Source organism: Canis lupus, chromosome 33 (assembly GCF_048164855.1).
Source record: "Canis lupus baileyi chromosome 33, mCanLup2.hap1, whole genome shotgun sequence".
NCBI lineage: Eukaryota > Metazoa > Chordata > Mammalia > Carnivora > Canidae > Canis > Canis lupus.
In genome coordinates, this window is record NC_132870.1 from 766,781 (window position 1) to 794,055 (window position 27,275).

At 36.6% G+C, this 27,275-nt stretch overlaps 2 protein-coding genes across 24 annotated transcripts in view; one reads left to right on the forward strand and one right to left on the reverse strand.

Moving 5' to 3' along the window:
* The window catches only part of ART3 (ADP-ribosyltransferase 3 (inactive)), a 207,748-nt gene extending 194,269 nt beyond the window's left edge, over positions 1 to 13,479 (forward strand). For 8 of the 22 annotated variants that reach the window (XM_072810518.1, XM_072810520.1, XM_072810515.1 and 5 more), the window contains exons 4-12: positions 2,770 to 2,802; positions 3,743 to 3,775; positions 4,777 to 4,824; positions 6,781 to 6,813; positions 7,406 to 7,438; positions 8,069 to 8,101; positions 9,576 to 9,608; positions 11,293 to 11,325; positions 12,887 to 13,479. In XM_072810518.1, the coding sequence (XP_072666619.1) occupies positions 2,770 to 2,802; positions 3,743 to 3,775; positions 4,777 to 4,824; positions 6,781 to 6,813; positions 7,406 to 7,438; positions 8,069 to 8,101; positions 9,576 to 9,608; positions 11,293 to 11,325; positions 12,887 to 13,020 (413 nt within the window). In that variant the 3' untranslated portion in view covers positions 13,021 to 13,479. The remainder of the gene's footprint in view (positions 1 to 2,769; positions 2,803 to 3,742; positions 3,776 to 4,776; positions 4,825 to 6,780; positions 6,814 to 7,405; positions 7,439 to 8,068; positions 8,102 to 9,575; positions 9,609 to 11,292; positions 11,326 to 12,886) is intronic. The other 14 variants (XM_072810516.1, XM_072810531.1, XM_072810529.1 and 11 more) reach the window with 8 other exon arrangements.
* An 8,976-nt stretch (positions 13,480 to 22,455) lies between these two features.
* Positions 22,456 to 27,275, reverse strand: part of NUP54 (nucleoporin 54) — a 30,875-nt gene continuing 26,055 nt past the window's right edge. For both annotated transcript variants that reach the window (XM_072810504.1, XM_072810505.1), the window contains 3 exons: positions 26,051 to 26,170; positions 25,361 to 25,471; positions 22,456 to 23,376 (listed from right to left, as the gene is read on the reverse strand). In XM_072810504.1, the coding sequence (XP_072666605.1) occupies positions 23,248 to 23,376; positions 25,361 to 25,471; positions 26,051 to 26,170 (360 nt within the window). In that variant the 3' untranslated portion in view covers positions 22,456 to 23,247. The remainder of the gene's footprint in view (positions 23,377 to 25,360; positions 25,472 to 26,050; positions 26,171 to 27,275) is intronic.

Below are 27,275 nucleotides of genomic sequence, written 5' to 3' on the forward strand. Positions count from 1 at the left end.
GAGAGATTGTTACGGGGGGGCTGATGGAATTTTTTATTGGAAGTCCTAATCCTTTATAAATGATTTCCTTACTGTGGTAGATTTGCTTACAGAGCCAGAAGCTGTAGTAAAGACAATGGCTACACGTGCTTGATTTGCTTTGTCAGTCTCTAGATGTGTTTCTTTTTCTCTTTCTCTCTCTCTTTTTTTTAAAGATTTTATTTATTTATTTGAGAGAGCAAGCACAAGTGGCGTAAGGGTCAGAGGGAGAAGCAGACTTCCTGCTGAGTGAGGAGCCTAATGCAGGGCTTGATCCACGAGTCCCTGAGCCAAAGGCAAACTCTAGATCAACCAGGCCACCCAGGCTCCCCCAGATGCCTTTCTTTAGATATATTCACTGCATATGAACATGTATGTTTGTAGCATAAGTATTGACTTCATGAGTTGTGTTAGCTGTGTTTGTTTCCATAGAGAGGACTACATATGATTTTATCTTTGGTAATAGAGTTCTGAGTGTCTCTACAGCCTAGACCATTAGTGTTGGCACTGGTAGATGTCAGTCAGCCCCAAGGTGGTACACTCCTTGCCAGGATCACCATTTGAAGTTCTGCTCTTCACAAGATCAGCCAAGGCAGTAAACAAATTATTATTACAATGGATGGATGCAGCATTCTATTGGAGTTGCCCAACCTGCAGGCAGGCTGATTTAATAGAAAACTGTGCTGTCTTTTCAGGTGCAAGTCTTGTAGGTAAGGCCCCTATTGAGCCAGTAGTTTGGATAAAATAGTAAATAAGGCTTTTTAAAAATATTTTTTTAAATATTCCATTCTTAACCTCAGTAATTTGCTAATGGAATGTATGTGCCTATTGGACACTGTTCAGCTTCTCAAACCTTGGAATCAGATTACATACCACACTTATTTGCTGACCCACATTGATTTTCACATATATTTGCTTTTTATCACAATTACTGAAAACCCAACTATGCAAATACATGATATCAAACAGAATATTACATGGTATAACTTTGAAACTGCGTTCTACTTCAAGCTAGTAGTTCATGCTGTGTCTGATAGATACCAAGTACATCTGTGTTTGTCCCAAAATTTTAAAACACCCCTTGGTATTTTGTGAATTTCTACCAGTATTTGGGAACTGCAGGTCTAATAAATGGACAGGCACCTGTTTGTGAAAGTGGTTAAGGCCTTAGCAGCTGGGTTTGGTTCTTAATTACAAGTAAAATTTCCATGCAACAATGGAACTTTTGGGGTTTTATCCTACCTAGGGACTTAAGTTCAGAGAGAACCATTGCATGTTAATATAGGGGGTTGAAGAGTCTTTTAGTGAGACAGTCTGTTTCAGTCCCAGTAACAGGCTAGCAGTAGCAGCCCTGCAAAGGGAGAAATTGCTTGTTTGCAGAAACCCAGCAATCAACAAATACTGCCTTAGTCTTGTAAGGTATATTATACCTATAGCTTTCTTAGCTACACCTTTCCTCACCTTTACCTCACCCTCAACTAAGCCCTCTGAAGTGAGGCTTGTACTCATTCATCTCCTGCTAAAGCAATATTTTGTATTAGTCTCTGTACTGTTGTTTTTCGTTTAATTTCTATTTTGGCATCTGAGGTTATCAGCCTCAGGGCACCATCCAGATTCTAACGGACCTCTTAGGGATTCCCCCATTTTAGATGGAGAGATTCATTCTCAGGTAGCTGAATAGGTTAGATTAGATCAGTGAGTTAGCCAGGCATGGAAAAGAGATCATAGGACATCCAAGGCCTTCCTGTGGTATTCTAGGAAGCCCTCCATGGCTCATGCTGGCACCAAGTCTAAATAAACATCCTTCCACTGAAGTTCTTGACCTAACCACTGTGGGGCAGGCTAGCAGATTTCCTGTTTGTCACATCTCAGAGGATTTACTGCAGTACTGATGACTTTTTCTAGGCCATCACTGGTGAGAAAGTCTAAGGCCTTATAAATATATAGTGGTAGATGCCATATTCTTGCATTACAAAAACTGTGGATTTCCTTACATATATAGATCAGTGTTCTGGGACCACCAATCAATGTTCTGGGATAGAACAACTTGTTTCTTTATATGAATGTGAAGGATCTTTCTTTTTATATATCCAAGGATCTTGAAGATCTGATTGAAAATTTTTTTCTCAATGAATAGGAATTATCATAAGGGCACCTTGGTGGCTCAGTTGGGTAAGCATCTGACTTTTGATTTAAGCTTAGGTAATGATCATAGTGTGAGAGATCAAGCCCCATTCGGGCTCCATGTTGAACATGGAGTCTGCTTAAGATTCTCCCTCTCTCTGCTCTTGTGCATGCACAGGCTCACGCTCTCTCTCTCTCTTTAAAAAAAAAAAAAAATTTGTCATAGTAAAAGGATAGGTTTTCTGTTGAGGACATTTAGTATCCAAAGAGAAAATTAGTTGAACAGCCAGGTAAATTTTTCCCTAATTTTTGCAGACTAATCATAGAATACAATCCTAAAGTGTTAGCTTTGGATGGCCATTTGGAGGTTATTTGAAGCAAATTCCCAGTAAAAGATACAGATAAGGAAACTGAATTCCAGAAACATTTTGTTTTATTAAAGATCATGCTGTTTGTTAGCTATAATGTGAGTACAAAAATGTAATTGTTCTGCATTTTGAATCCCACTGAATTATGGATCTGATAGGTAGATCTACAGATTAGATTACCAGTAGCCATAAGACCAATTTGAAATCTTTACTAGGGAAGATTGTATCTCATTAATAAAGCTTTATCTTCATGTTTCAGGACTAAAAAATGAAGATTGTGTTGAGAACGTGGGTAAGATATGCTTTTAATTACTGCTGTAATGGGAATATTAAATTCTCCCAGGTATGAGTCAGAGCCACCCCACCATATTGTCATACTGCAGCCATCATTTTCTCAAGGCTGAGTTGTGCTGCTGCTGCTGCTACTACTACTACTACCACCACCACCACCACCACCGCCGCCGCCGCCTTGTCAGGTGGAGGGCCCAGGAATGTCTGCTGCTTGCTTTCCACCCCCAGCCATGCCTATGGCTATACCCTCAAACACTGCAATTGCCTTGGGCATGCAAGGACTATGCCACTCTCGCCCTAGCCTTAAGGACTTTTGAATCCCCCTGCATGATTCGTACTCACAGTGCCAGATTCATATTCTTACATTTTGATATCTTAGGAAATAACATTTGGGAGACTAAAAAGGGAAGGAATAGAGTACATATGGCTGAAAGGGGGAGATACAGGGGACAGAAGTAATGGGGTCTGTCTCAGCTTCTTCAGTGAAAAGTAGGAGGAAGTAATAAAAATAATCTTCCTTAGCAGACCACGGGAAAGATTTCAGAAGATAAACAGGAATTTTAGGAGGAGGAGCATATCCCATAAGCCCACCAGATTTGAACCAAAGTTTCCAGAAAGTGCTTTAGGCTAATGCATGTCTTGGGTGGATCCTTCTGAAGATTTCCTTGTTAAAAAGTTTGAGAATAAAAGTCTGTTTCTAGCTGTGTTTCTGGCAAATTTTTCTTGAATTCTTCATGTAATTAAAATAAATCCATACCCATTTGTTTTTGATATTGAAATTTTATATTTCTCATTACTATATTTTTGGAAGCCAACTCAAATCTTTTATTAATAGGCATTTAAAAATAGACTGAAAAAAAATAAAATAAAAATAGACTGAACCTGACATTTATGTACATCTGAGCATAGTACTAGGTAATGAAAACATGTTTGTATTTCAGAATATCATCAACTCATCAATGTCTACAACCCTGGTAAGTGTGTTCTGATTTTTAAAAATAATCCTTAAGTGGATATTTAGTATTTAGTAGCTCTTTCCCATTTAGCAAATTAACTTTTTAGCTGAAGAAAGAATACTTTGCAGATGTGAAGGAGTAACTTGAGAGGTAAGAGAAGTGGAAAAAAGAATTTATTCTAGGGGAAACTTACCTTTTTGCAAATGAGAGGGTTGGCTCTCTGGAGAGCTGAATAATATGGAAATAAATATTCCAGGGAGTAGTAAAGTTGGTAGGACCTGAAGGACTAGTTGCTCTTGACAGACCTGAGGGCCTCTTAGTATAGCTCTGTTTTTCATTGTTGAGATTAGCCTGTGTGGCATCACACATCCAGATAAAAGTAGAAAAGCTACTCATTTTCATCTGTTAAATATGCTGATGTTTGCTGTCATTTGACTAAAGTGTTTGGGTGATTAGATGCTTTCCCTGCTAAGTTTCTACTTCAGTGATTTGACTCAAATCACTTTGTTGCATTTAAGTTCCTTATTGTATGTTTGGCCCATGTAGCTACAGTAAGTTTATCTTTACCGAGGAGAGAAAAGCATCTGGATTTTCCCTAACTATGTAGTTTACCTGATGTTTGGAAGATGCTTCCTGTCCTTATGTGAAGCATTTTGTGCAGCTTCATGTGAAGCTCCTGGGGACTTGCTTTTAGCAACATTTCTTATTGACTCACTGCAGTCAACAAGTTTTACTGGTTATTTCACAGGGACTTCAGCTAACTTTTCAAGACAGGTATTTTTTCTAGCTCATTGAGATCCCTAGAAGACTGGCTATATGTGATGATTTTTCTTAATAGAGAGGACCAGAGGAAGGTTGCAGCCCAATTCGGTGCATTTGGACTCTGGCTGACACTTAAATTTAGTAGCTTTAATTTGTTGGACATACTAGGTGGTTCTTTATGGCTATGATATCTGAAAATAGTTTGCCGTAACTATAGTAATTCTCAATTATTTTGTTTTATCATTAAAATGGGTAAGTTTCTTCTTATAACTTAGGTGAGAAAAGTCAGAACCTTGAAGACCCTGGTAAGACATTTTTGTAAACTCTGGGGGTTTTCCTTTGCAATATAGCTCTCTTAGGGATGGAAACACGTAAGTATGGCACGGTAAGGAAAAGTGGGAAGAGGGCAGAACCCATTTTAACTTACTAGCTTGGTATAAAGAAGCCCTCCTGAGTTAGACCTCCTTTATAAAGAAGGCACAGCAGCTCTCTCATTTACCTGACTCTATCTTCAGGATGACCCACAGAGCAGTTAGGGATAAGATATGAGGAACTAGTTCTACAGAGCATATTTTCTGTGCTTGCTTTGGCAGCACATATACTAAAGAGCATATTTTCTGCTTTTATGTTAGCTGTTACGTGGATAGAGGAAGGCAGAGGCATTAAAAAATGATGTTATCTTTTTCTAAATTAAAATGATCTTGTTTATGTATTTCTGCTTCTAGCAGTCTGAGTAATAGATGCTATTACCTGTATCCATCTAATTATTTAGTATATTTTGAAGTACAGCTCATTCCCAGGTTTTTGTTGTCGTTTTTTATAATGATATTACTCAAATGACCTCAAGGGTGCTGGGATAGGGACACTCATAAATTAATGGTAAGATTATAAATTGGAACTTTTCTGAAGGACAGTTTGATAGTTTATATTACCAGCCTTAAAAATGCCCATACCTTTTAACCTTATCATAACACTTTGAGGTATTTGTACTAAGGAAATAAAGATATGTGGTACAAAACGTTTACTGTGTGTGGTCGCCAAAATTTATAAATAACCTTAGTATCCAACAGTTGGATATTGTTAAATAATATCCATATAATGAAACACTAAACAACTTAAAAATCATATTTTTTTTAAAAGATTTACTTAACTACATTAGAGACAATGAGAGAGCACATGACACATGTGAGCAGGGGAGGGGAAGAAAGAGAAGCCGACTCTGCTGAGCCAGATGCCCCTAAAAATCACGTTTTTGAAAAATATTTAAAGATCGAGAAAGTGCTAATAATATAGTGGCAAATATAAATGTGATATAAAACATATGGACTGTAATAGCAATTTATGTAGAAATTTCAAGAGGGGGCACCTGGGTGGCTCAGTTGGTTGACTATCTGACTCTTGATTTCAGCTCAGGTCATGATCTCAGAGTTGTGAGATCGAGTCCCACGTTGGGTTCTGTGCTTAGTCGGAAATCTGTTCTGTCTGTCTATCTCAAATAAATCTTAAAAAAATGTGAAAAGATACAAACTTCTAGTTATAAGAGAAATCAATACTGGAGATGAAATATATAGTAGGATGAGTATAGTAGTACAGCAGCATGGTACATTTGAAAGTTGTTAAGAGAGTAGATCTTGAGAGTCCTTATCACAAGGAAAAAAGCCATAATTTCTTTCTTTAAATGTCTGCATGAGATATTAGATGTTAATTGTGGTGATCATTTCACAATACATGTAAATCAAATCATACTATAAACCTTAAACTTATACAGTACTATCAATTACATCTCAATAAAGCTGGAAAAATGCTTACAAATGTGTATGTACCTATATATAGCAAAGAAATTGAAAGGAGATATGCCAAAAATATTGAGAATGAGTAGCTCTGAGATCTAAAATTATGAGTAATTTTTAATATTTCATGTGTTTTTCCAAATTACCTGTAATTATAATGTATTATGTAATCAAGAAATTTTATTTTCAATATATATGACAACTGTAGGTCAGAGTCTTTGGACTGAATCTTAAAAAAAAAAAAAATCACGAACAGCTGTATTGCTTAATCTAGGAGAGAGCCTGGGTAACTAGCCATAGTTTTTAGCATAGGTCAGACTCCAGTGAGTTAAATGTTCTCCCCTTTTACCCTGTTCCTGCCATCTCTCAAAGCTTTTAGTTTTCCACTGTAAATAGCAATATAAATACAAGGTTAAATTAATTTTCAAGTTGATGCATTTTTAACTAAACAGTTTCTCTTCTCGTCTTAAGGAATGAAAAACCAAGAGTCCACTGTCTTACCTGGTAAGCGATCTTTTTCCTTACCCTCTGAGACTAGCTACAAGGTTAGGGGGAGACTTAAGGGCTGACTCCTAGGACTAAGGATATTACTGGACATGGAGAGTTTGAGGAAGAAGTTAAGCAAGAGGAGAGGGACTCCATTAATTGAATGCTTTGTATGTTCCCTGCAGTGTGCTAAGCAATTTTATGATTTATTTCCTTTGATTATCACTTAGTACAAACCTAGATTATAAGTATTTCTTTTGCCTAAATAAGTAATTGAAGCTCAAAAGGATTAAGAAGCCTGCCCAATCATAGAGCTAGTAATTATAATGACAATAGAACTAAATCAAGCAGGGTCTTAAACTTAGGGCTGTTCATTTAAAAGTTTATGTTAGGACTGCCTTATAAAGAGAAGTTTGGAGAGATATGGGTCAGATCATGAAGTTTTTAAAGTGCAGGCTAAGGAGTGGGCTTTGTCAGAGAATGAAGAACAGTTGAAAAGTGTTTTTGTTGTTACTCTTTTCTTCTTCCTTTTTTTAGGGTTGGAGGGGGGGAGGTGTAGACAAAAGAGCATTCACAATGCAAAATAACTAATACTCCTTTCTGTCTTGAGGTATGATGAGCCATGAACCCACCCAAATACCTGGTAAGACAGCTTTCTTTTTTACTCTCTGGGCCCAAGTATGAGGTAAGATTAATTCCCCCAGGCATTAAAGAATATATTGTCATGAGACTATACATTAACATTTCCCTTACAGCTGCCTGTTAGCCATTCTACAAAGATTTAGCTGGGGAAGAGTGTAGAGAGGAAAAAAGTGTCTGTCTTCTATCATATGTGTGTTCCTGGAGCAGGGAAATTAGCTTGGCGTAGGGGACATGGCTGAAGGCAAGGCTGCTGGGACCTGGAGGCATGCAAGCCAACACATTCTAGGTTCTACAGCTACAGCTGTTATTCAGTAGAAACTTCAGTTTCATGTGAAAGCTGACTTTTAGCTTTGGCTGACAACTCAACATCTAGAATTTCCAGGTAGCAAAATACAGTCTTCTGGCATATGGACAAACTCAGTGCAGTGCCATGGTAGAAAGGTCCTCTCTCTTTGAAGTGGATTTGCACAGTGAGGGTTCTCATAGCCAAAAGTTTTAAATAAAACGCCAGAAAGTACAGGGCAGTGGGGCTTTGGCACATGTATCACTTAAGCTCATCAGATAAGAATTGGGAAAATGTGTACTGACTGGAGCAAGCTGTTAAGTCACTGAAAACTTCTTTCTCATTTAGGAATGAAAATTCCAGAAACTTTTTCACTACCTGGTAAGAAGTGGTTGGCATATGAGAGAGGAAGCTGCCAATTTGGGGGGTATAGTTATAATTGCCACCATTAGATAATGCAGGGGGACTAAGATCACATCAGTGAATAACGGACCCACATTTCTTAGTACCCATTCCTTGAGACTTGGGGTCCCTCAAGTGTTTTTCCAGTTTTATTTACCATGGCAGATTTAACCTACCTATAAGATATAATCATGAAAATGTTAAATAGATATTTAAACAGTGTGAGGCTGTTGCTGAGGACAAGGCCATTGAGGGGCCTTGAGCTTCTGTGGCCAGAGAAACTGAACAGTGATTTCTGTCAAGTTCCGCAGAAGGGTCTCAGAACTTATACTTAGAGGAGGAAAACCATTAAAAAGTCCCTAAACTTATTTTTTTTTTCCTGGGACAGAGAAGTAAATTTTTTAAAAAGTTGGGGTGCTTGGGTGGTTCAGTCAGTTAAGCATCTGCCTTCGGCTCAGGTCATGATCCTGGAGTTCCAGGATTGAGCCCTGGCTCACTTGGTTTCCTGCTCATCTGGGAGCCTGCTTCTCCTTTTCCCTCTGCCCCTCCCCCTGCTTGTGCTTTCTTCCTCAAATAAATATAATCTTTAAATAAAATTTTTTTAAAGTGGACATAATTTACAAGAGAGCTATGGACAGTAATAACATTTCTCTGCCTCAGGATTGTTGTCTTTCAAATACAGCTAATATTTGTCATGTTTACCTCTTGGGGTTATCTTATAAGGACTACAAAAATGTAAAATCTCAGGGTGCAAGCCCCTATTTAATGCTTAAGTCCTTTCTCCTGAGTTCATGTAGTATTTTGAAAATAATTTTTGGTCTGTCTTATTATTATGGAATGAACAACACAGTGCTGAGCTTTGCCTAACATTGCTATCTATGGAAACTGTGTCCTGTATACAGAAACTGCATATTCATAGTTAATCACCTAAATCACAGATACAGGCCCAGAGAGACTAACCAGCAACTCTTATATTCATCCGAATTTGCCATATTGGCCCACGTGTTTGTTTGCTCACAACTTTGAAGTGACCCTCTGACAACACTTATAAGCCATTTTGTGTGGCTACAACTTTTCAGTTCAGCGACCTGAGTTTGCATAGTATTCTTACTGGCTCCTGCAAGGCACAGTGGTTATCTGAAAGGCAGCTGCTGAGCTTGGATAGGGAATGAACACAGGTTGTGTAGACAGATCCTGTCTGTCTCTCTGTCTGTTTCATGAAGTCTCTTCTCTGCCATTTTCCTCTGGGTAACATTACATAAGTTTTTTTTTTTTTCTTTCTTTCCTTTTTTTTTTTTTTTGCTTCTTCCAAATCTGTAACATGAAGAAAACTTCTGTCTTGCCGGACTAATTAAAGTTCTAATGAGATAAAGTCTGGCAAAATGAATGGTAGTTTAAAATAGAAGTAAATGGTAGTTGTCTTTGTTATTATCTGAAATTCTTTCTCATTTAGGAATAAAAGTGGTACAACTGGATGAAAAACCTGGTAATAAATTCTTTATTAGGGGTGGAGATATCATGGGTTCCTGGGTCCTTTACCATCATCATTGTTAGCTCAGTCTTAAGAGGACTAAGAAAAACACCTGGGCTGTACAGCTTCTGATATCCCAGTCTGCCAGCCAGAGTGAGAAAATGTTGAGAAACCAGTAGCAGTAGGCTGCTCTTGTGGCTCTCTGGGCTAAGCAGAGAAAAAAAAAAAAAATAGTTGACCTGCAACTGGAACAGTTGGCTTCCCGCTACACATATCTATTCCAGAATAGGACAAGAAGTTTCCAAAGGTAAGGTGGCCACTGTGAGGGAATCTGTAGTAATTGGAACAGCATCATCAAAGAGGTGTGTATGAGAATCCTATAGCATGAGGGGGATCCCTGGGTGGCTTAGCGGTTTGGTGCCTGCCTTTGGCCCAGGGTGCGATCCTGGAGTCCCAGGATCGAGTCCTGCATTGGGCTCCCGGCATGGAGCCTGCTTCTCCCTCCTCCTGTATCTCTGCCTCTCTATGTCTATCAAAAATAAATAAATCTTTAAAAAAAAAAGAGAGAGAGAGAACCCTACAGCATGAGACCAGTCATTCTGTGTTCCTCACTGCACTCACCAAGTCCTCCAACAAATAGGCCCCTAGGTTTCCCTGGGAATGTTTTGTATTATGCCCTCTCCTGGAAAGCTGTATGTAGTGCATTGTTTTAAAAAGAAAACATTGACACAGGATCTCGTTTAATCTATTTCAGATAAATATTGTTATTGCCATTTCAGAGATGAAGATATGGACTGTAGGAAGTTTAAGAAACTTGTAAAGGGCTAGAAGGAGAAAACTAGGATTCATGCTTTTCAAATTTTGCTCACTTTCTGTCACGTGACACTTGTCTTCCAACCAAATTTAGTTATAGAAAATACACCTCTATCCTGGGCTCCTAGAATTGGCATTTGGCTTCAAACTTATCAAAATATGGCAATATCGTAATATTTCAGTGCTAGTATAGCGTTGTAAATGAGGTCATATGTCATAGTAATTGAGAGCAGAAGCTTTAAAATCAAACATTGCTATCTGGTTACCTTTGTGATTTAATCAAGTTTTGAAGAACATCTATATAATACTGGTAACTATGCCTACCTACTGAGACTGTAAAAATCCTGACAGTGGGGGATCCCTTGGGTGGCTTAGCGGTTTGGCGCCTGTCTTGGCCCAGGGGGTGATCCTGGAGTCCCCAGATCGAGTCCCACATTGGGCTCCTTGCATGGAGCCTGCTTCTCCCTCTGGCTGTATCTCTGTCTGCCCCCCCCCCCTTTCTCTCATGAATAAATGAATAAAATCTTTTAAAAAAATGACAATGTACATAAATCAATTGCATGAAGCACGACACATAGAAAGCCCTCAGTAAATGATAGCTATTAATGTACTTGTTCAGTGTGCAGAAAAAGTACTTTTTTGTAAATAAAATTTTAATCTCTCTTTGAATGGAAAAACATACACATAGATAGTAAAAAAAAAAAAATCAAAGCACAAGTGAGTAAAATTTAAACCCTTCCCCAACGCCACACATAAATCTAAACCTAATACTCTTTTCTGCAGGCCCATTTTCAGAGATTGCCAAGTTTACTTAATCGTTTAATCAGATTTTTCTCTTCTGGATAGATGTACAATGTAATTAATTCAAAATCTGTTTATATTTTAGAAGACAAAAGTCGAGAAGGTATCGGCAATCCTGGTAAGAAATATTTCATTTCTGTAGTTGATAAATGTCTGATCTCCTGTATAGAAAAAGTAACAAATTTATTTTTCCTCAATAACAGGAGCAAAGTTTCAGGAGTTTAAGGCATCATAGTAACAATATAGTGTCATATGCAAATGTTTATTAGTTTGTATATGGTGGGAGCAACTTGACTTTATATCTTTATTTTCGACTCTGTTCTGTTTAGAGCAGTGGTTCTCAACCCCATCAACCCAGTTCTCCCCTTTTTATAACAAATATTTATAAAGACTTTATAGTGTCCTGGAATATCATTCATAGATAAGACCTACCTGCACCCATAAGAATATCAATTATAATGTCCTAATTATAACTTATAACAAACATATAGATTTCAATATGTGTCTCTATTATAGTAAAAGATAGTGAACAGATAATTGTATTTACTTATACAAATTGGATTTAAAAAAAGACTAGAAGCTATTCTGTGCAAATATAAGAAAACGAAAGACAAAAGAAATAGAAGATAGATAGAAATTGATGTTTATTAAAACAATCCAAAAATAATGTTTCTATGTACAATTGAGGTCTAGGTTCTGGCCTTATGCATTATATACAGGTTATTAACTTGTATGTATGTCTTCCACTGCATTTGAAATTTGTGTGGAAATGGGTTAGGTTTTCATTGTACAAACACTGTCCAGAGCATTGCAAGATATTTAGCCTTTTACTTCTACTGCACTGTTGTGATTGACAAATTATGACTGCCTGTTATGAGGAAGTACTACTCCCTTGAGAGCCACTGCTCTATAGTAACAAACTAATGTATGAGTGCACCCCATCTATATTCATAGAACTGCATGTTTATAATTATGGCAAGTGAATTGATAATACAGAGTTAAAGACTTATAAAATTTATTGGCTGTTTCTGTTGAAATCTGAGTGGTGATCCCATTTGGATACTTCCCAGTTCTCCCTTTTACAGTCTAAACCAAAACACAGCCATAATTCAGTTAAGGGCCGTGTGAAACAGATCATCCTCACATGGATGGATTCCACTGTTTCTCTTCACTAGTTCAGATGAAAGGGAATCTGTTTCCTCCAGACCAGTGTTTCATGTGTGGAGGGAAAAAATTGAAATAACTTTTTTTAAATTAGTGTTTAAAAATGCAGCTATATTTAATCTCATATTGGTAGCTATTAGCAAATACATATGAAATGTAGACTTGAAATAGGCACAGAATTAAAATTTACCTTGCATGTGTATACAGAAATTGAAACAAAAAATTGTAAGGAATTCTAGAGAATTGGTACAACAGCAAAAGTATCTTGTCTACATAGATATTAAAAAGGCTGTGGAATCCTAGATAAAACCTATGTCAGCACACTCTGATGATATATATGAAAATATAGCCTGAAATCTCATGAACTATATTTATTTCAACATTGTTTCTAGTTAGTATTTAGGTAAGTTTGCAACTCAACTTGAATGTCTACACATTAAGGATAAATGGTGTAGGTGGATGAAATTCAGATACAAAAATGACATGTGTCAATTACTGTGTGTTCTCATTAACAGCTCCAGGTCCAGTTCCGGTCCCAGGTCCCAAAATCCATCCCTCTGCATCTTCTGGCAAAATGCTTTTTCCACCGTTGGGGACATCCATCATTTTAATCAGTGCTTCCACTGTATATCTCTTTGTTGCTCTGTAGTCTAACACATTCTTTATTTACTTAAAATATACTCAAGGGGGATCCCTGGGTGCTGGGTGGCGCAGCGGTTTAGCGCCTGCCTTTGGCCCAGGGCGCGATCCTGGAGACCCGGGATCGAATCCCACGTCGGGCTCCCGGTGCATGGAGCCTGCTTCTCCCTCTGCCTGTGTCTCTGCCTCTCTCTCTCTCTCCCCCCTGTGTGACTATCATAAATAAATAAAAATTTTAAAAAATACATACTCAAGGGATCCCACAGGAAACCAACAGGAATGATGTATTTTTCACTTGTTGGTCAGAGTCACTTGATAAAATGAGAACTGAGTATTTATTTACTTTGCAAATTCAGAGTTGGTCCAGATATGTCACAGAATTCATTTTTCATTTATTTCTATATTAATTTATGGTTGCAAAAAGGCACTGTATATTCCTGATTGAATTCAATAAAAGACTTTAAGATTATTGGATGTAATTTAATTAGAATTGTTAGATACTAAAATATCTAGTACTGTTAGTGATTAACTTGAATTTAATTCCTGAATTACAATTTTAAAGTTTTACTTATCTTTGAAAGATCAGACTTTGACTTCAAATAGTATCACCCCTCATCTCTTCATCTTCCTTTGATAAATAAAGACTATGTTTCTGTAAACATGAGTGTTTACCAAGTGTTTTACATAATAGTCCCTAAATTCAATCTCATATTAACCCAGGAAAGTAGACAGTAGTGAGTGAATGTATATGCTAAGTAAGCAAGGAAAAAATGAGATTATACAATATGGTATCCTTTTTCCCAAGGTATTGTGGTGGTTGAATAGTGACTGATTTAGGCATGAGCTTTGTTAACAGGCACTTGTTTATTACATTTTGCAGTGTTTCAAAACGATAAGTCCACCTTGAAAGATAAGAGAAAAACTACGTAAAATCTAAACTAGGTGTTAATGGGTTCAATGTGCTTTTTTTAAAAAAAAAAAGTAGTCTACACATCCCCCCCCCCAAAATCTGGCTTATTTATATTTATTTTAAAACTTTTTAATTGAAGTATATTAGTTTCAGGTATACAACAGTGATTTAAGAATTCTATTATGAAGTGCTTACCCCAATAAGTGTAGTTACCAGCTCACTGTACAAGCTGGTACCTCTTAATCCCCTTCATCCATTTTACCCATCTCCCTACTGCTCTGGCAACCACCAGTTCTCTGTATTTATGGGTCTGTGTGTTTTGTTTGTTCATTTGTCTTGTTTTTTAGATAGCACATATAAATGAAATAATATGGTATTTGTTTTTCCTTGTCTGACATAATTACATAATACCCTCTAGTTTATCTGTGTCATCACAGATGGCAAGGTTTCATTCTCTTTATGGCTGAGTAATATTCTCTTGTACATATGTACCACAACCTATTTGTCCATTCATCTATCAGTGGACTCTTGGGTTGCTTTCATATTGTGACTATTGCAAATAATGCTTCAGTGAACTTGGGGTGCATATATCTTTTCGAGTTAGTGTTTTGGTTTTCTTTGGCTAAATACCCAGTAGTAGAATTACTGGATTATATAGTATTTCTTTTTAAAATTTCTTTAAGAACCTCCATACTGTTTTCCATATTGACTGTACCAATTTACATTTCCACCGGCAATGCACAAGTGTTCCCTTTTTTCTACATTCTCACCAGAACTTACTTCTTAAATGTCTCTTTGGTACTAGACTAGGCATTCTGACTGGTGTGAGGTGCTATCTCATTATGGTTTTGATTTGCATTTCCCTAATGATTAGTGATGTTGAGCATCTCTTCATGTGTCTGTTGGCCATCAGTATATCCTATTTGTAAAAAAATGTGTATTCAGATCCTCTGCTCCATTTTCAATCGGATTGTTTATTTTTTTCGTTAGTTATACAAATTCTTTATATTTTTGGGGTATCATTGGATATATAATTTGCAAATAGTCTCTCCCCTTCTGTAGGTTGCCTTTGTTTTGTTGATAGTCCTTTGCTATCCAAAAGCCGTTTTTTTTTTTTTAAGATTTTATTTGTAAGCAACTTTTTTGTGTGTCATAAATATTTTATTTATTCATAAGAGACACAGAGAGAGAGGCGGAGACATAGGCAGAGAGAGAAGCAGGCTCCATGCAGGGAGCCCAAGGTGGGACTCAGTCCCAGGACTCCAGGATCACACCCTGAGCCAAAGGCAGACACTCAACCACTGAGCCACCCAGGTGTCCCTCCTTTTCATTGGTTGTAATCTCAGTTATTTATTTTTACTTTTATTTCCCTTGTCTGAAGGCACAGATCCAGGAAAATATTTCTGGGGCCAATGTCCAGAAGTTTACCACCTCTGTTTTCTTTAAGCAGTTTTATGGTTTCAGGTCTCATATTTAGGTCTTTAATACATTTTGAGTTTATTTTTGTGTGTGGGTGTAGCTCTCCAGTTTTCCCAGCAGCATTTATTGAAGAGACTTTCTCTTCTATATTCTTGTGTTCTTTATCATAGATTAATTCACCATATAAATGTGAGTTTATTTCTGGGCTCTCTAGTCTGTTCAATAGGTAATGTATCTTTTTTATGCCAATACCATACTGTTTTTAACATGATAGATTTGTAATATAGTTTGAAATAAAGGAGCGTGATACCCCCAGCTTTGTTCTTTCTCAAGATTGCTTTTGCTGTTTGGGGTATTTTGTTTTTCCATACAAATTTTAGAATTATTTGCTTTTAGTTCATGAAAAATACTATTAGCATTTTGATAGGGATTGTACCAAATCTGTAGTTTGCTTTGGTTGGTATGGACATTTTAACATTATTCTTCCAGTTCATTAGCACAGAATATCTTTCTGTTTATCTGTATCATCTTCAACTTCTTTCATCACTATCTTAATAGTTTTCAGAGTGCAAGTCTTCTACCTCCTTGGTTTAATTTATTCTTGGTATTTTACTCTTTTTGAGGCAATTATACATAGGATTGTTAATTTCTTTCACATACTTATTCGTATATTGAAACAACAGATTCTGTATATTAATTTTTTATCCTGAAACTTTACTAAATAATTTATTCTGATATTTTTTTGGTGGAGTCTTTAGGGTTTTCTTTATATAGTGTCATGTCACCTGCAGATAGTGATAGTTTCATTTCTTCTTTACTATTGTAGGTGCCTTTATTTCCTTTTCTTGTCTGATCCATAGGACTTCCTGTACTATGTTGAATAAATGTGGTGAGGGTGGACATCCCTGTCTTGTTCCTGATCTTAGAAGAAAAGCTTTCAGCTTTTCACTGTGTTAGCTATAGGCTTGTCATATATGGCCTATTATTATGTTGGGTTATGTTCCCTCTCTACCAACTCTGTTGAGAATTTTTATCATAAATGGATGTTGAATTCTGCCGCATGTTTTTTTTCTGCATCTGTTGAAATACTCATAGAATTTTTATCCTTCATTTTGTTAAAACTGAACTGTTCTTGCATCCCTGAAATAAATTCCACTTGATCATGGTGAATGATCCTTTGTAAATGTATTGTTGAATTCAGTTTGTGAATATTTTGTTGAGGATTTTTGCATCTATGTTCATCATGAATATTAATCTACAATATTTTTGGTAATGTTTCTGTTTGGGTTTTGTATCAGAATAATGCTGGTCTCGTAGAATGAATTTGGAAGCATTCTTTCCTATTCTGTTTTTTGGAATAGCTGAAAATGATAGGTATTAACTCTTCTTTAAATGTTGGGTGGAGGGCACCTGGGTGGCTCAGTCAGTTAAACATCTGCATTCAGCTCAGGTCATGATCCCAGGACCCTGGGATTGAGCCCTGCATCAGGCTCCCTGCTCAGTGGGGAGCCTGCTTCTGTCTTTCCCCCTGCTTGTGCTCTCTCACTGTGTCAAATAAATAAATATAGTCTTTAAAAAAAAAAAAAGTGAATTGTTGAGTAGAAATCACCTGTGAAGCCATCTGGGCCTAGACTTTTGATGTTAGGAGTGTTTTGATTACCAATTCAGTCTTGTTACCAGCAATTGGTCTCTTCACATTTTCTGTTTCTTCCTAATGCCATCTTGGAATATTGTATGTTTCTGGAAATTTATGTATTTTTTTCTGTGTTGTCAAATTTGTTGATACACATTATTCATAGTAATGTCTTATAATCCTTTGTACTTCTGTGGTGTTAGTTATAACTTTCATTTCTGATTTGTTTGGGACCTCTTTTTTTTTTTTTTTTGGATGAGTTTGGTTAAAAGTTTATCAGTTTATCTGTTCAAAGAAACAGCTTAGTTTCATTAATCATTTTTATTTTCTTTATTAGTATGTTATTTATTTCTGCTTTGATCTTCATTATTTCCTTCTACTAACTTTGGGCTTTGTTCTTTTCCTAGTTCCTTTAGGTGAAGGTTAGATTGTGTGAGATTTTTTTTGTTTCTTGATAAATAGGTTTAGCACCATAGACTTTCCTCTTTGAACTGCTTTTGCTGCATCATAAAGATTTTGAATGATTGTGTTGCCATTGTCATTTGTCTAAAGGTGTTTTTTTATTTCTTCTTTCATTTATTTCTTGACCCATTGTTTATTGAGTAGTGTGTTGTTTAGTCTTCACATGGTTGTGTTTTTTCAAGTTTTTTCTTGTAACAGAGTTCAGTTTCATAATGTTATGGTTGGAAAAGATACTAATATGATTTCAGTCACCTTAAATTTGTTGAGATTTGTTTTGTGATCTAACACAATATTTCATGGAAAATGTTTCCTGTGTACTTGAAAAGGATGTGTATTCTGTTGTTGGATGGAATGTTCTATATATATCAGTTAAATCCATGTTGTTCAAAGCCAGTTCCCTTATTGATTTTCTGTATGGATTATCTCTCTGTTGATGTAAGTGGTGTGTTAAAATCTCCTTACTAATTGTATCAGGGACAGTTTCTCCCTTTTTAGGTCTGTTAATATTTGCTTTATATATTCAGGTTCTTACATGTTGGGTGTATAATTGTTACACCCTCTTGTTGGATTGATTGCTTTATGATTATTTAGTACCCTTGTCCCTCTTACAGCCTTCATTTTATTTACATATTTTAATCATTTTTTTTTCATCGTAAGCATACTCTTTAATCCCTATTCTCTATTTCCCCCATCTTGCACCCACCTCCCTTCTGGTAACCATCAATTTGTTCTCTATAGTTAAGAGTCTGTTTCTTGGTTGGTCTTTCTTTGAATTTTCCTTTGTTCATTGGTTTTGTTTCTTAAATTTCACATGAGTGAGACCATATAGTATTTGTCTTTCTCTGAGTAACTTACTTTGCTTAGCATTATACTCTCAAGATCCTTCCATGTTACAAATGACAAGATTTCATTCTCACAGCTGAATAATATTGTTCAGGAGATATTACTATCTCCTCTTTATCCAGTCATATATTGATGGACACTTACACTGCTTCCATAATTTGGCCATTGTAAATAATGCTGCAGTAAACAGGGGTGCACATATCTCTTTGAATTAGTGTTTTTGTATTCTTTAGGTAAACACCCAGTAGTGCAATTCCTGAATCATAAGGTAGCTCTATTTTTAATTTCAGGAACCTCCATACTATTACAATGGCTGTACCAATTTGTATTCCCACCAACAGAACAAGAGGGTTCCTTTTTATCCATATCTTCATCAACACTTGTTTCTTGTGTTTTTTATTTTAGCCTTTATGAAGTGTGAAATGGTATCTCATCGTGGTTTTGATTTGCATTTCCCTGATGATGAGTGATGTTGAACATCTTTTCATGTGTCTGCTGATGATCTGGATGTCAACTTTAGAGAAATGTCTGTTCAATGTCTTCCGCCCATTTTTTAATCAGGTTGATTTTTTGGGTATTGAGTTGGATTGGTTGTTTATATATTTTGGATACTATTTATTGGATGCGTCATTTGCAGATATCTTCTCCCATTCAGTAAGTTGGCTTTTAGTTTGATTGTTTCCTTTGCCATGCAGAAGTTTTTTATTTTGATGAAGTTCTAATAGTTTATGTTTGCTTTTCTTTCCCTTACCTCAGGAGAATGTTGCTACAGCCGATACGATACAAGAGTAATTATTGCGGATGCTTTCTTCAAGCATTTTAATGGTTTCAGGTCTCACATTTAGATCTTAAATCCGTTTTATTTTTGTGTGTGGTAAAAGTGGTCGAGTTTCATTCTTCTGCATGTTGCTGTCCAGTTTTCCCAGCACTGTTTGTCAAAGAGACTGTCTCTTTCCCATATTCATTCATCCTTTGTTGAAGATTAATTGACCATGTAATTGTGGATTTCTGGACTTTCTGTTCTTTTCCATTGATCTTGTATGTCTCTTTTTATGTCATACTGTTTTAATTATTACCATTTTGTAATGAGACTTGAAATCGGGAAATGTGATACCTCCAGGTTTTTTTCAAGATTGCTTTGACTATTCAGTCTTTTGTGGTTCCATACAAATTTTAGGATTGTTTTAGCTCTGTGAAAAATGCTGTAAGTATTTGGATAGGAGTTACATTAAATCTGTAGTATGGGGGGGGGTCCCTGCATGGCTCAGTGGTTTAGCGCCTGCCTTCGGCCCAGGGCATGATCCTGGAGACCCGGAATCAAGTCCCACATTGGGCTTCCTGCATGGAGCCTGCTTCTCCCTCTGCCTGTGTCTCTGCCTCTCTCTCTCTGTGTCTCTCATGAATAAATAAATGAAATCTTAAAAAATCTGTAGTGTAGGCATTTTAACAATATTTGTTTTTCCAACCCATGAGCCTGGAATGTGTTTTCATTTCTTTGCATCATCTTGAATTTCTTTCATCAGTGTTTTATAGTTTTCAGAATACAGATCTCTTACCTCGTTAGTTTATTCCTATTTTACTGTTTTTGGTGCAAATGTAAATGGGATTGTTTTAAGTACTTTACTGAATGTTTTTTTTCTTGTGGTTGATTTCTAGTTTCATAGTATCGTGGTCAGAAAAGATGCATGGTATGGGTTTGATTTTTTTTAATTGTTGAAGCTTGTTTTGTGGCCTAATATATGATGTTTTGTAATGTTCCATGTGTACTTGCAAAGAATATGTATTCTGCTGTTTTAAGAAGTAATGTTCTGAATAACATTAAGTCCATCTGGTTCAGTTTGTCATTCAAAGTCACTGTTTCCTTGTTGGTTTTCTTTTTGGACTATCTGTCCATCCATGTAAGTGGGGTGCTAATGTCCCCTACTACTATAGTATTACTATTATTTCTGTTTGTTATTAACTGTTTTATGTACTGCGCTGTTCTCATGTTGGGTGCATAAATATTTAAAATTGTTATATCCTTTTACTAGGTCATCTCTTTTATTATTACAGTGTCTTTCTTTGTCTCTTGTTACAGTCTTTGTTTTAAAGTCTGTTTTGTCCAATATAAGTATTGTTACCCTGGTTTTCTTGTGGCATCCATTTGCAAGGTATTTCTCTGTCCCTTCCCTTTCTTAAATTTATTTTTGAAAGAGAGCACAAGCGAGCACGAGTGGCGGGGGTGGGCGGTGGGGGGAGAGGGAGAAGCATACTTCCTGCTGAGCAAGGAGCCTGATGTGGGGCACTAGCAGATCTGTTCATGGAGAGAATGTCCACAGATCCATAGCCTCCAGAACATACCCTAAAATTAGTCAATAAATCTTCATGTATAAGCCAGACACTTTCAACTGCTACCTCTGTGCTGCTCTTGAACCCAGTGATACAGTGCTCTGACCCTTCTAAGAGAGGAGTCTCGTTTCCTATTGCCCTCCAGGTCTCCTGGTTATGAATCCTGCTGATTTTTCAAAGCCAGGTGTTATGGTAGCTCATCTTCCCAGTGCATGTCTCCAGGGTAGGTGGAGGTGCCCTTTTGAGATCAGATCCCCTACTAAGGAAGACCTGTAATTATCCCTCCTGCTTATGGGTAATCATGCTAGGTGTTTGATTGTCAACTGCATCTTTGCCTCCCCTGCCCTTCTAATGTGGTTTTTTTATATCTCTGGCCGTGGAAGAGGTGTGCTGCTAGTGTTGAGGTCATTGTCAGAGTTAGTTGCATTATATGTAGGTGCATCCTCAGTGTCTTTGGTAAGAGGAAATCTCATGATCCTCCTGTGCTATTATTATCTTACCTGCAGTCTTAGTTGCTTCAATTCTGTTTACCATTCTTCATGTCAGAATTTTGAGTGGGCTGTCCACAAGAACTGTTAGCCGTCGAAGATATATTAGTTGAAGATTAAACACAGAACTTCTATAATAGTGCTGGAGAACACAACCTTATCCTCAGGCCAAAGTGGGTCCTTCCCCCTCCTACCTATCCACGGACCCATCCACAAACTTGACTATCACTTACTTGCTCTGGTCACACCTATTGTTTGACCAGGTCCAATTACCTAAAAGGCTACCTGAACAAAGCTGATAGGCCTGCCTTAACACATGCAGTCAGTGGGACTGAAGCAAGAGGTTGTGTCAGTCTTTAAAAGGCAGATCCTAAAAGTATCAGAGCATGAAAAATGAAAGGCTGTGAGAAGTGAACATGGTATTAGCAATCTGTGCACTGGCATATATGGCTCAAGTAAAAATCCTCATCAGACCAACAACTCTTTCCACTGTAAAACGGTGTACAAAGGGACAGGAACTCCTATACTCTGCTACACAGAAGAGAAAGATGTGAGATTGCCTGTTTTCTGGGCCAAGGAGAAAACTCGAAAAGAAATTTCTCTTCCAGCACTATTGGAATTGCAACAGTGAGTTGAGTAGGAAAGTATGATGGAAGAGGGCATATAACAAGTTTGCATGCCATCAGCCTGGCAAGAGTGGCTGCAAACTTTTAGCAGCTTAGAACCAGTCATTTTTTAAAGTTCCCAGTCTCCTACACAACGGTTACCCAGTTTGCAACTGGACAAATTCCTTCAGTGGTTATCTGAAAGGATGATTTCTAGATATTTATCATACTCCTCACCATCCTCGTAAACAAACAGCAAGATTCATGGGCCTGCTTCTCAAAACACCTCTCATTACAAGCCAAACCATTATAAAGAAATGCAAAGTTCAAGCATTATAGGCAGGGCCAACATGCAGGCCAGGTGTGAAGTTTGTAGTCAGAAAATCTGATAAATCACTTTCACATTATGTCTAATTCAGATTCTCTAGTGTTTACAAATACTAATGATATGTTAGGGAATTATTTGTTTAAGATTCTGTTAATTCAAGAGACACAGAAAGAGAGGCAGAGAGACATACAGGCAGAGGGAGAAGCAGGCTCCCTGTGGGGAACCCACTGCAGGCCTCAATCCCAGGACCCTAGGATCACGCCTCGAGCCACAGGCAGACGTAGACGTTCAACCGCTGAGCCACGCAGGTGCCCCTAGGGAATTCTTTAGATGATACTTAAAATATGTTTTATCTGCCATAACCTAGTCAAAATACGTCCACATTGATACATTCTCCGTAGGAGGAAAAAATCAGACTTAAGACTGAAATCCTTGAATTGTGATTATGATTTAATATTTATGAGGACATTAATGGTTACTCTCTCAGAGCCAAATAAAGCATCAGACAGAATTATATAAAAGTACAATTTATTTAAATTTTCATCTTTTTTAGAAATAAAGACCTAAAAAACAAAAAAGTTGCAAAAATGATAAAATGTAATTTTGTTATATCCTAATCACTTAAGTGTGTTCTGTAAATTCCAAATAAGTAAAATAATATAAAAATATATTTTCAAATCTTTACAGAATGAAAAGAAAACCACATTAATCATTAAATACTCTTGGATTTCCTTTACTCCTCCCACAGATGAATTCACAAATATATAAAAACTGATGTACATTTACATTCTGAAGTACAAAGCTCCAATAGCCAAGTAGTTACACAGTTTATTTTGTTACGTGCAAGTAGGTATTTCATATTTCCTTGCTATGGAAAGCAGAGTACAGGCTCAATGGAGAATAATCATTAAACACTGATTAGTTTTAAGAACAATGCTGTTATCAAAATGTACAATGGTACATATTTTTGGTAATTATGTACTTTTATGTACTTTATTACAGTAAAGAACAGCTTTCAGGTATAAATCTTTCAAAGGCTATCTTTGAAGAGCTGTGAAGTGGACGTCATTTCAGATTTGAAAATTGTCAGTAGCCTCCTCAAAAGCCAGGAGAGGATTGTTTTCCTTTTTTCCCTCCGTGTGGTCAGTTTCATTCTTACGGAAGGTCTGATGTAGCATGAAGATAACATTTCACAAACCCTTCACATAGGTTTGTGAACTGTCAACTAAAGACACCACCTCTCATGTGGATGGTTTCATTCAATCCATGTTCTACCAACTTTATATCTTCTAGGTCATCTTTTATGATACTAATCAAGTGGCTAAGGCCTTCCTGTTGTTGTTTCAAATGCTAGAAGGAATTAAAAATATATATTAATGTATTGATCTATTAAAATTAAACTGCAAGTTACCCATAGGAATAAGGACTTTTTTCACTATTTTACTAGCAACACAGCACTTAATAGCTGCCCTAAATACAGTGCATGTGCATATTTAAACATTCATATTACATCTTTTGCAAACACATTTCTATGACCTATCATAACATACTGTAAAAAAATGAACAATAGTCTTCAACAGAAACTTTACAGAAGATGTAAATTTTATAAGATGCAGATTTTATATTTAAAAAGAGTGCAAGGTACTCAAATATAGATGACTAGCAAAATAATCATTCTGAAAACAAACTTTTCAAGTATATTATGATAATGGTGTTAACTATAATTACAAACATTTTTAAGTATCTCAAGTGTTAAAGCAGTTTTAAGAGCTTCATGGGTATTAAATAAGTTATTTAAAAATTCTTTTAGGCGGTCTGTGGTGCCACAGATACAAAAATTGAGATGCAGGTAAGAAACTTGCTTAAGGTCATAAACTAGGTGATGAGATGTGATTCAATCCCAAAACAATATACTGCTTTTCATTGTTTTAGGCAGGTGTTTGTTTTATCCCAGATTGTATTGCATAAACTCTTTAATATGGTTCTTCACCTCAATATGCTGGATCTTCTTAGCTAATTTTATTGTAGGTATGTACAATGGAATATAATCAAGTGTACGTATACCTCAGTTCCCAAGAATCTAGGAGCCAGATTGGTCTTTAGCTGTATAAAATGACAATATCCATTCTAGAGCACATAGTAAAAAACTGGATTTTGTGGATGCCAAATGTAACCATCTAAATCTAAAATCCTCAGGGCCACACCAACCGTCCTAATGTGTTCTACAAATTTGATATCTTTATGTATAGTCAATAGTTATTTTTCATTAAATCAATCTCTATTTACACTAAGAAAAATAAACTAGAGCAGTACTTTCCAAATTTTTCAAAGGAGAGGAGCCTAAAAGTGGTTGGAGTGGTTCTGGCCACTCCTAACCTCCCCTAAGGGCTGAGGGGAATCCATATCTCTACATAATCACAATTAATATGTGGACAGGTTGGGAATATAGGACACAGAGCAGTTACTTCTCAAACTTTAATGTACTACAAATCACGGACATTAAATAAAATGTAGATTAAGTAGGTACAGAGTAAGGACTGAGATTATCCATCTCTAATGACCGCTCGGGTGCTGTTGCTGCTGCCACTATCACCTACCCATTGAATAGCAGTGCCTTGGGGACTCTGGTACCTCTAATAACTGAATTCACATTTTATTGTAAAAATATACAAAACACAGAAATATCTATTTTAACCATTTTTAAAAGTATACAGTTCAGTAGTATGCAAAATCACTACAATCTTTAGAACTTTTCATCTTCCTAAATACTAATAAATACGAATTCCCCATCCCGCTTCCCCTCAGGCCCCTCGCAACCACCATGCTGCTATGAATTGTACTATGCTAGGCATACTGTAAAAGTGGAATTATAGAGTATGTGTCCTTTTAAACTGGCTTAATTCACTTGGCATAATACTTTCAAGATTCATCTATGTTGTACTGAGTATCAGAATTTCCTTTGTTTTTAAGGCTGAATAATATTCCGCAATGTATATATACCGTATTTAGTTTATTTATTCAATCTGCCATTTGAGTTGCTTCCACATTTTGGCTTAAGAACATAGGTGTACAAACATCTGAGTTTGCTTTCAGTTCTTCCAGGCATATATCCAGATCTACAGAATGATTGCTGGATCATATGGTAGACAGAGGTTTAATTTTTTGAGGAACTGTTTTCCACAGCAGCTGCACCATTTTACATTGCCACCAGCAATGCACACGGATTGTATTTTATTCACATCCTTGTCAACAACTGTATTTTTTTGGGTAATAGCAAACCTAAAGGATGTGAATCACCTTTTTAAAAGTGCACTCTAGAGCTTAGTGCACTTACCTGCTTGATTTCTCGTAACAGATCTGCATCTATGTAATATCTTTCCTCCGATTTGACCGCTCCAAAATGATTCTGCATCCTGATTTGGGACATCAGTTCATTTAGTCGGCCCTAAAAATATAAGACCAAGTCAAATTACAATTGCTAACAACACGTTTTTTGCTTTAAGACTGATTTATCTGAGGGCAGCCCCGGTGGCACAGCAGTTTAGCACCGCCTACAGCCCAGGGCATGATCCTGGAGACCCAGGATCGAGTGCCACGTCAGGTTCCCTGCATGGTGCTTGCTTCTCCCTCTGCCTCTCTCTGTCTCTCATGAATAAATAAATAAAATCTTAAAAATGTGCACGTGTGTGTATGTGTCTGGGGGGTGAGAGAATATCACGCAGACTATTTGCTGAGTATGAAGCCTGACAGGGAGAGGCTCAATCTCATGACCTGAGTGGAAAATTAAGAGTCGGATATTTAACTGAGCCACCCAGGCACCCAGAGAGAATCTTTTTTAAAAAGGATGGTTACTACTCTAATAAAGTTTTCTAATTCTCCCTGTTATGTGAAACATCATCATTAAGCATCTACTTTAGAAAGGAAGTTTTGATTAAAGAGAACAAAAAACTTAATAAAAACCAGTATACAAAATTCCCTTTTGAAGACTAGCAAATTCTAGCTTTATGATCTTACAAATACCTACCTTAAACTGAGTAGGTGCATTCAGCTCACACTGAATTGTATCTAGCTGAACTCGCAATTGCTCTTCATCAGCTTGGATGGCATACCCACTTTTCCTTTGAATTTCCTGTTTGATTAGGACCTATATAAAGAAAATCCACCAACAATATCAACAGAATCATGATTCTCTTTTTAATTATGTAAGTAACTTTATTAGTTATCAAAAGAAAACAAGTTGAATAATACACTAACAATACAGCAAGAATCCTAACAGTTCGAGATTTGAATTAGGTCTGCCCATTTTTATTTGGCAGTCTACATTTAGCATATTGATAATGCCTCTAATTTGTTTTTAATGCCTGCATAATTTTTCATGCATTAATAACCAATAATTTATTCAGTTATTCTTCCTATTAAGAGGTATATATTTTGTTTGTAGTTTTGGTATTATAAACAATACTGTTCTAAACATTTTTTATATATAGATTTGCTGACACCCCCAAGAAAGACTGCTGGGTTTAAAAGCATGTTTTCAGTCTAAAAGAAGCTTGCTAGACTGTTTCACAATTTAAATTCATAAGCTACATGAAGAGTACCCTTTTCCCCACATCCCAATCAGCAGTAAGTTTAAATTTTTCCCAAAGTAATGAGTGTAAATGGAGCCTACATTTTTTTCTTTAAAGTGTACTTCCCTGAAAGTTAAAGGAGCATCTTTTAATAGTTAACTACTTTGCATCTGCTCTTCTATGAACTGCCTTCATGCATTCTTTCCTCTTTTGGTCAAAATTAAAGGATCTCTTTGTATAATATGAATAGTTAGTGCCATTTGCAAATCCAGTTTTCTTTTTCAGATAGCTGTCACAGGACTATGGCTTCTGATATCTTTTGCTACAGAAAACTTTCTAATTACATAGCCAGTGTGGGTTATAGTTCCTGGCTTTCTGGCCAAAAATCTCTCCAATCCTTACAGGTGTACATGTAGCTTCACAAATTTCTTACAGAGTTAAATCTCTTTAATCCAGCTATTTTTGTTTCTGGTAAGACAGAAGAGTCCATTTTTTCCCCAGACAGCCAGTTACTCTAGCATTATTTATTAAATAAACCAACTGAACTGAGATACCACCACCACTTTGTCATACCAAATTTTGAGATATACTGGCATTTATTTTTGGATTCTCTATTCTGTTCTGTTGTCTTTATATCCCACATTGATTTGTTGAAGAACCTTTAAAATAGGTACTAAAATC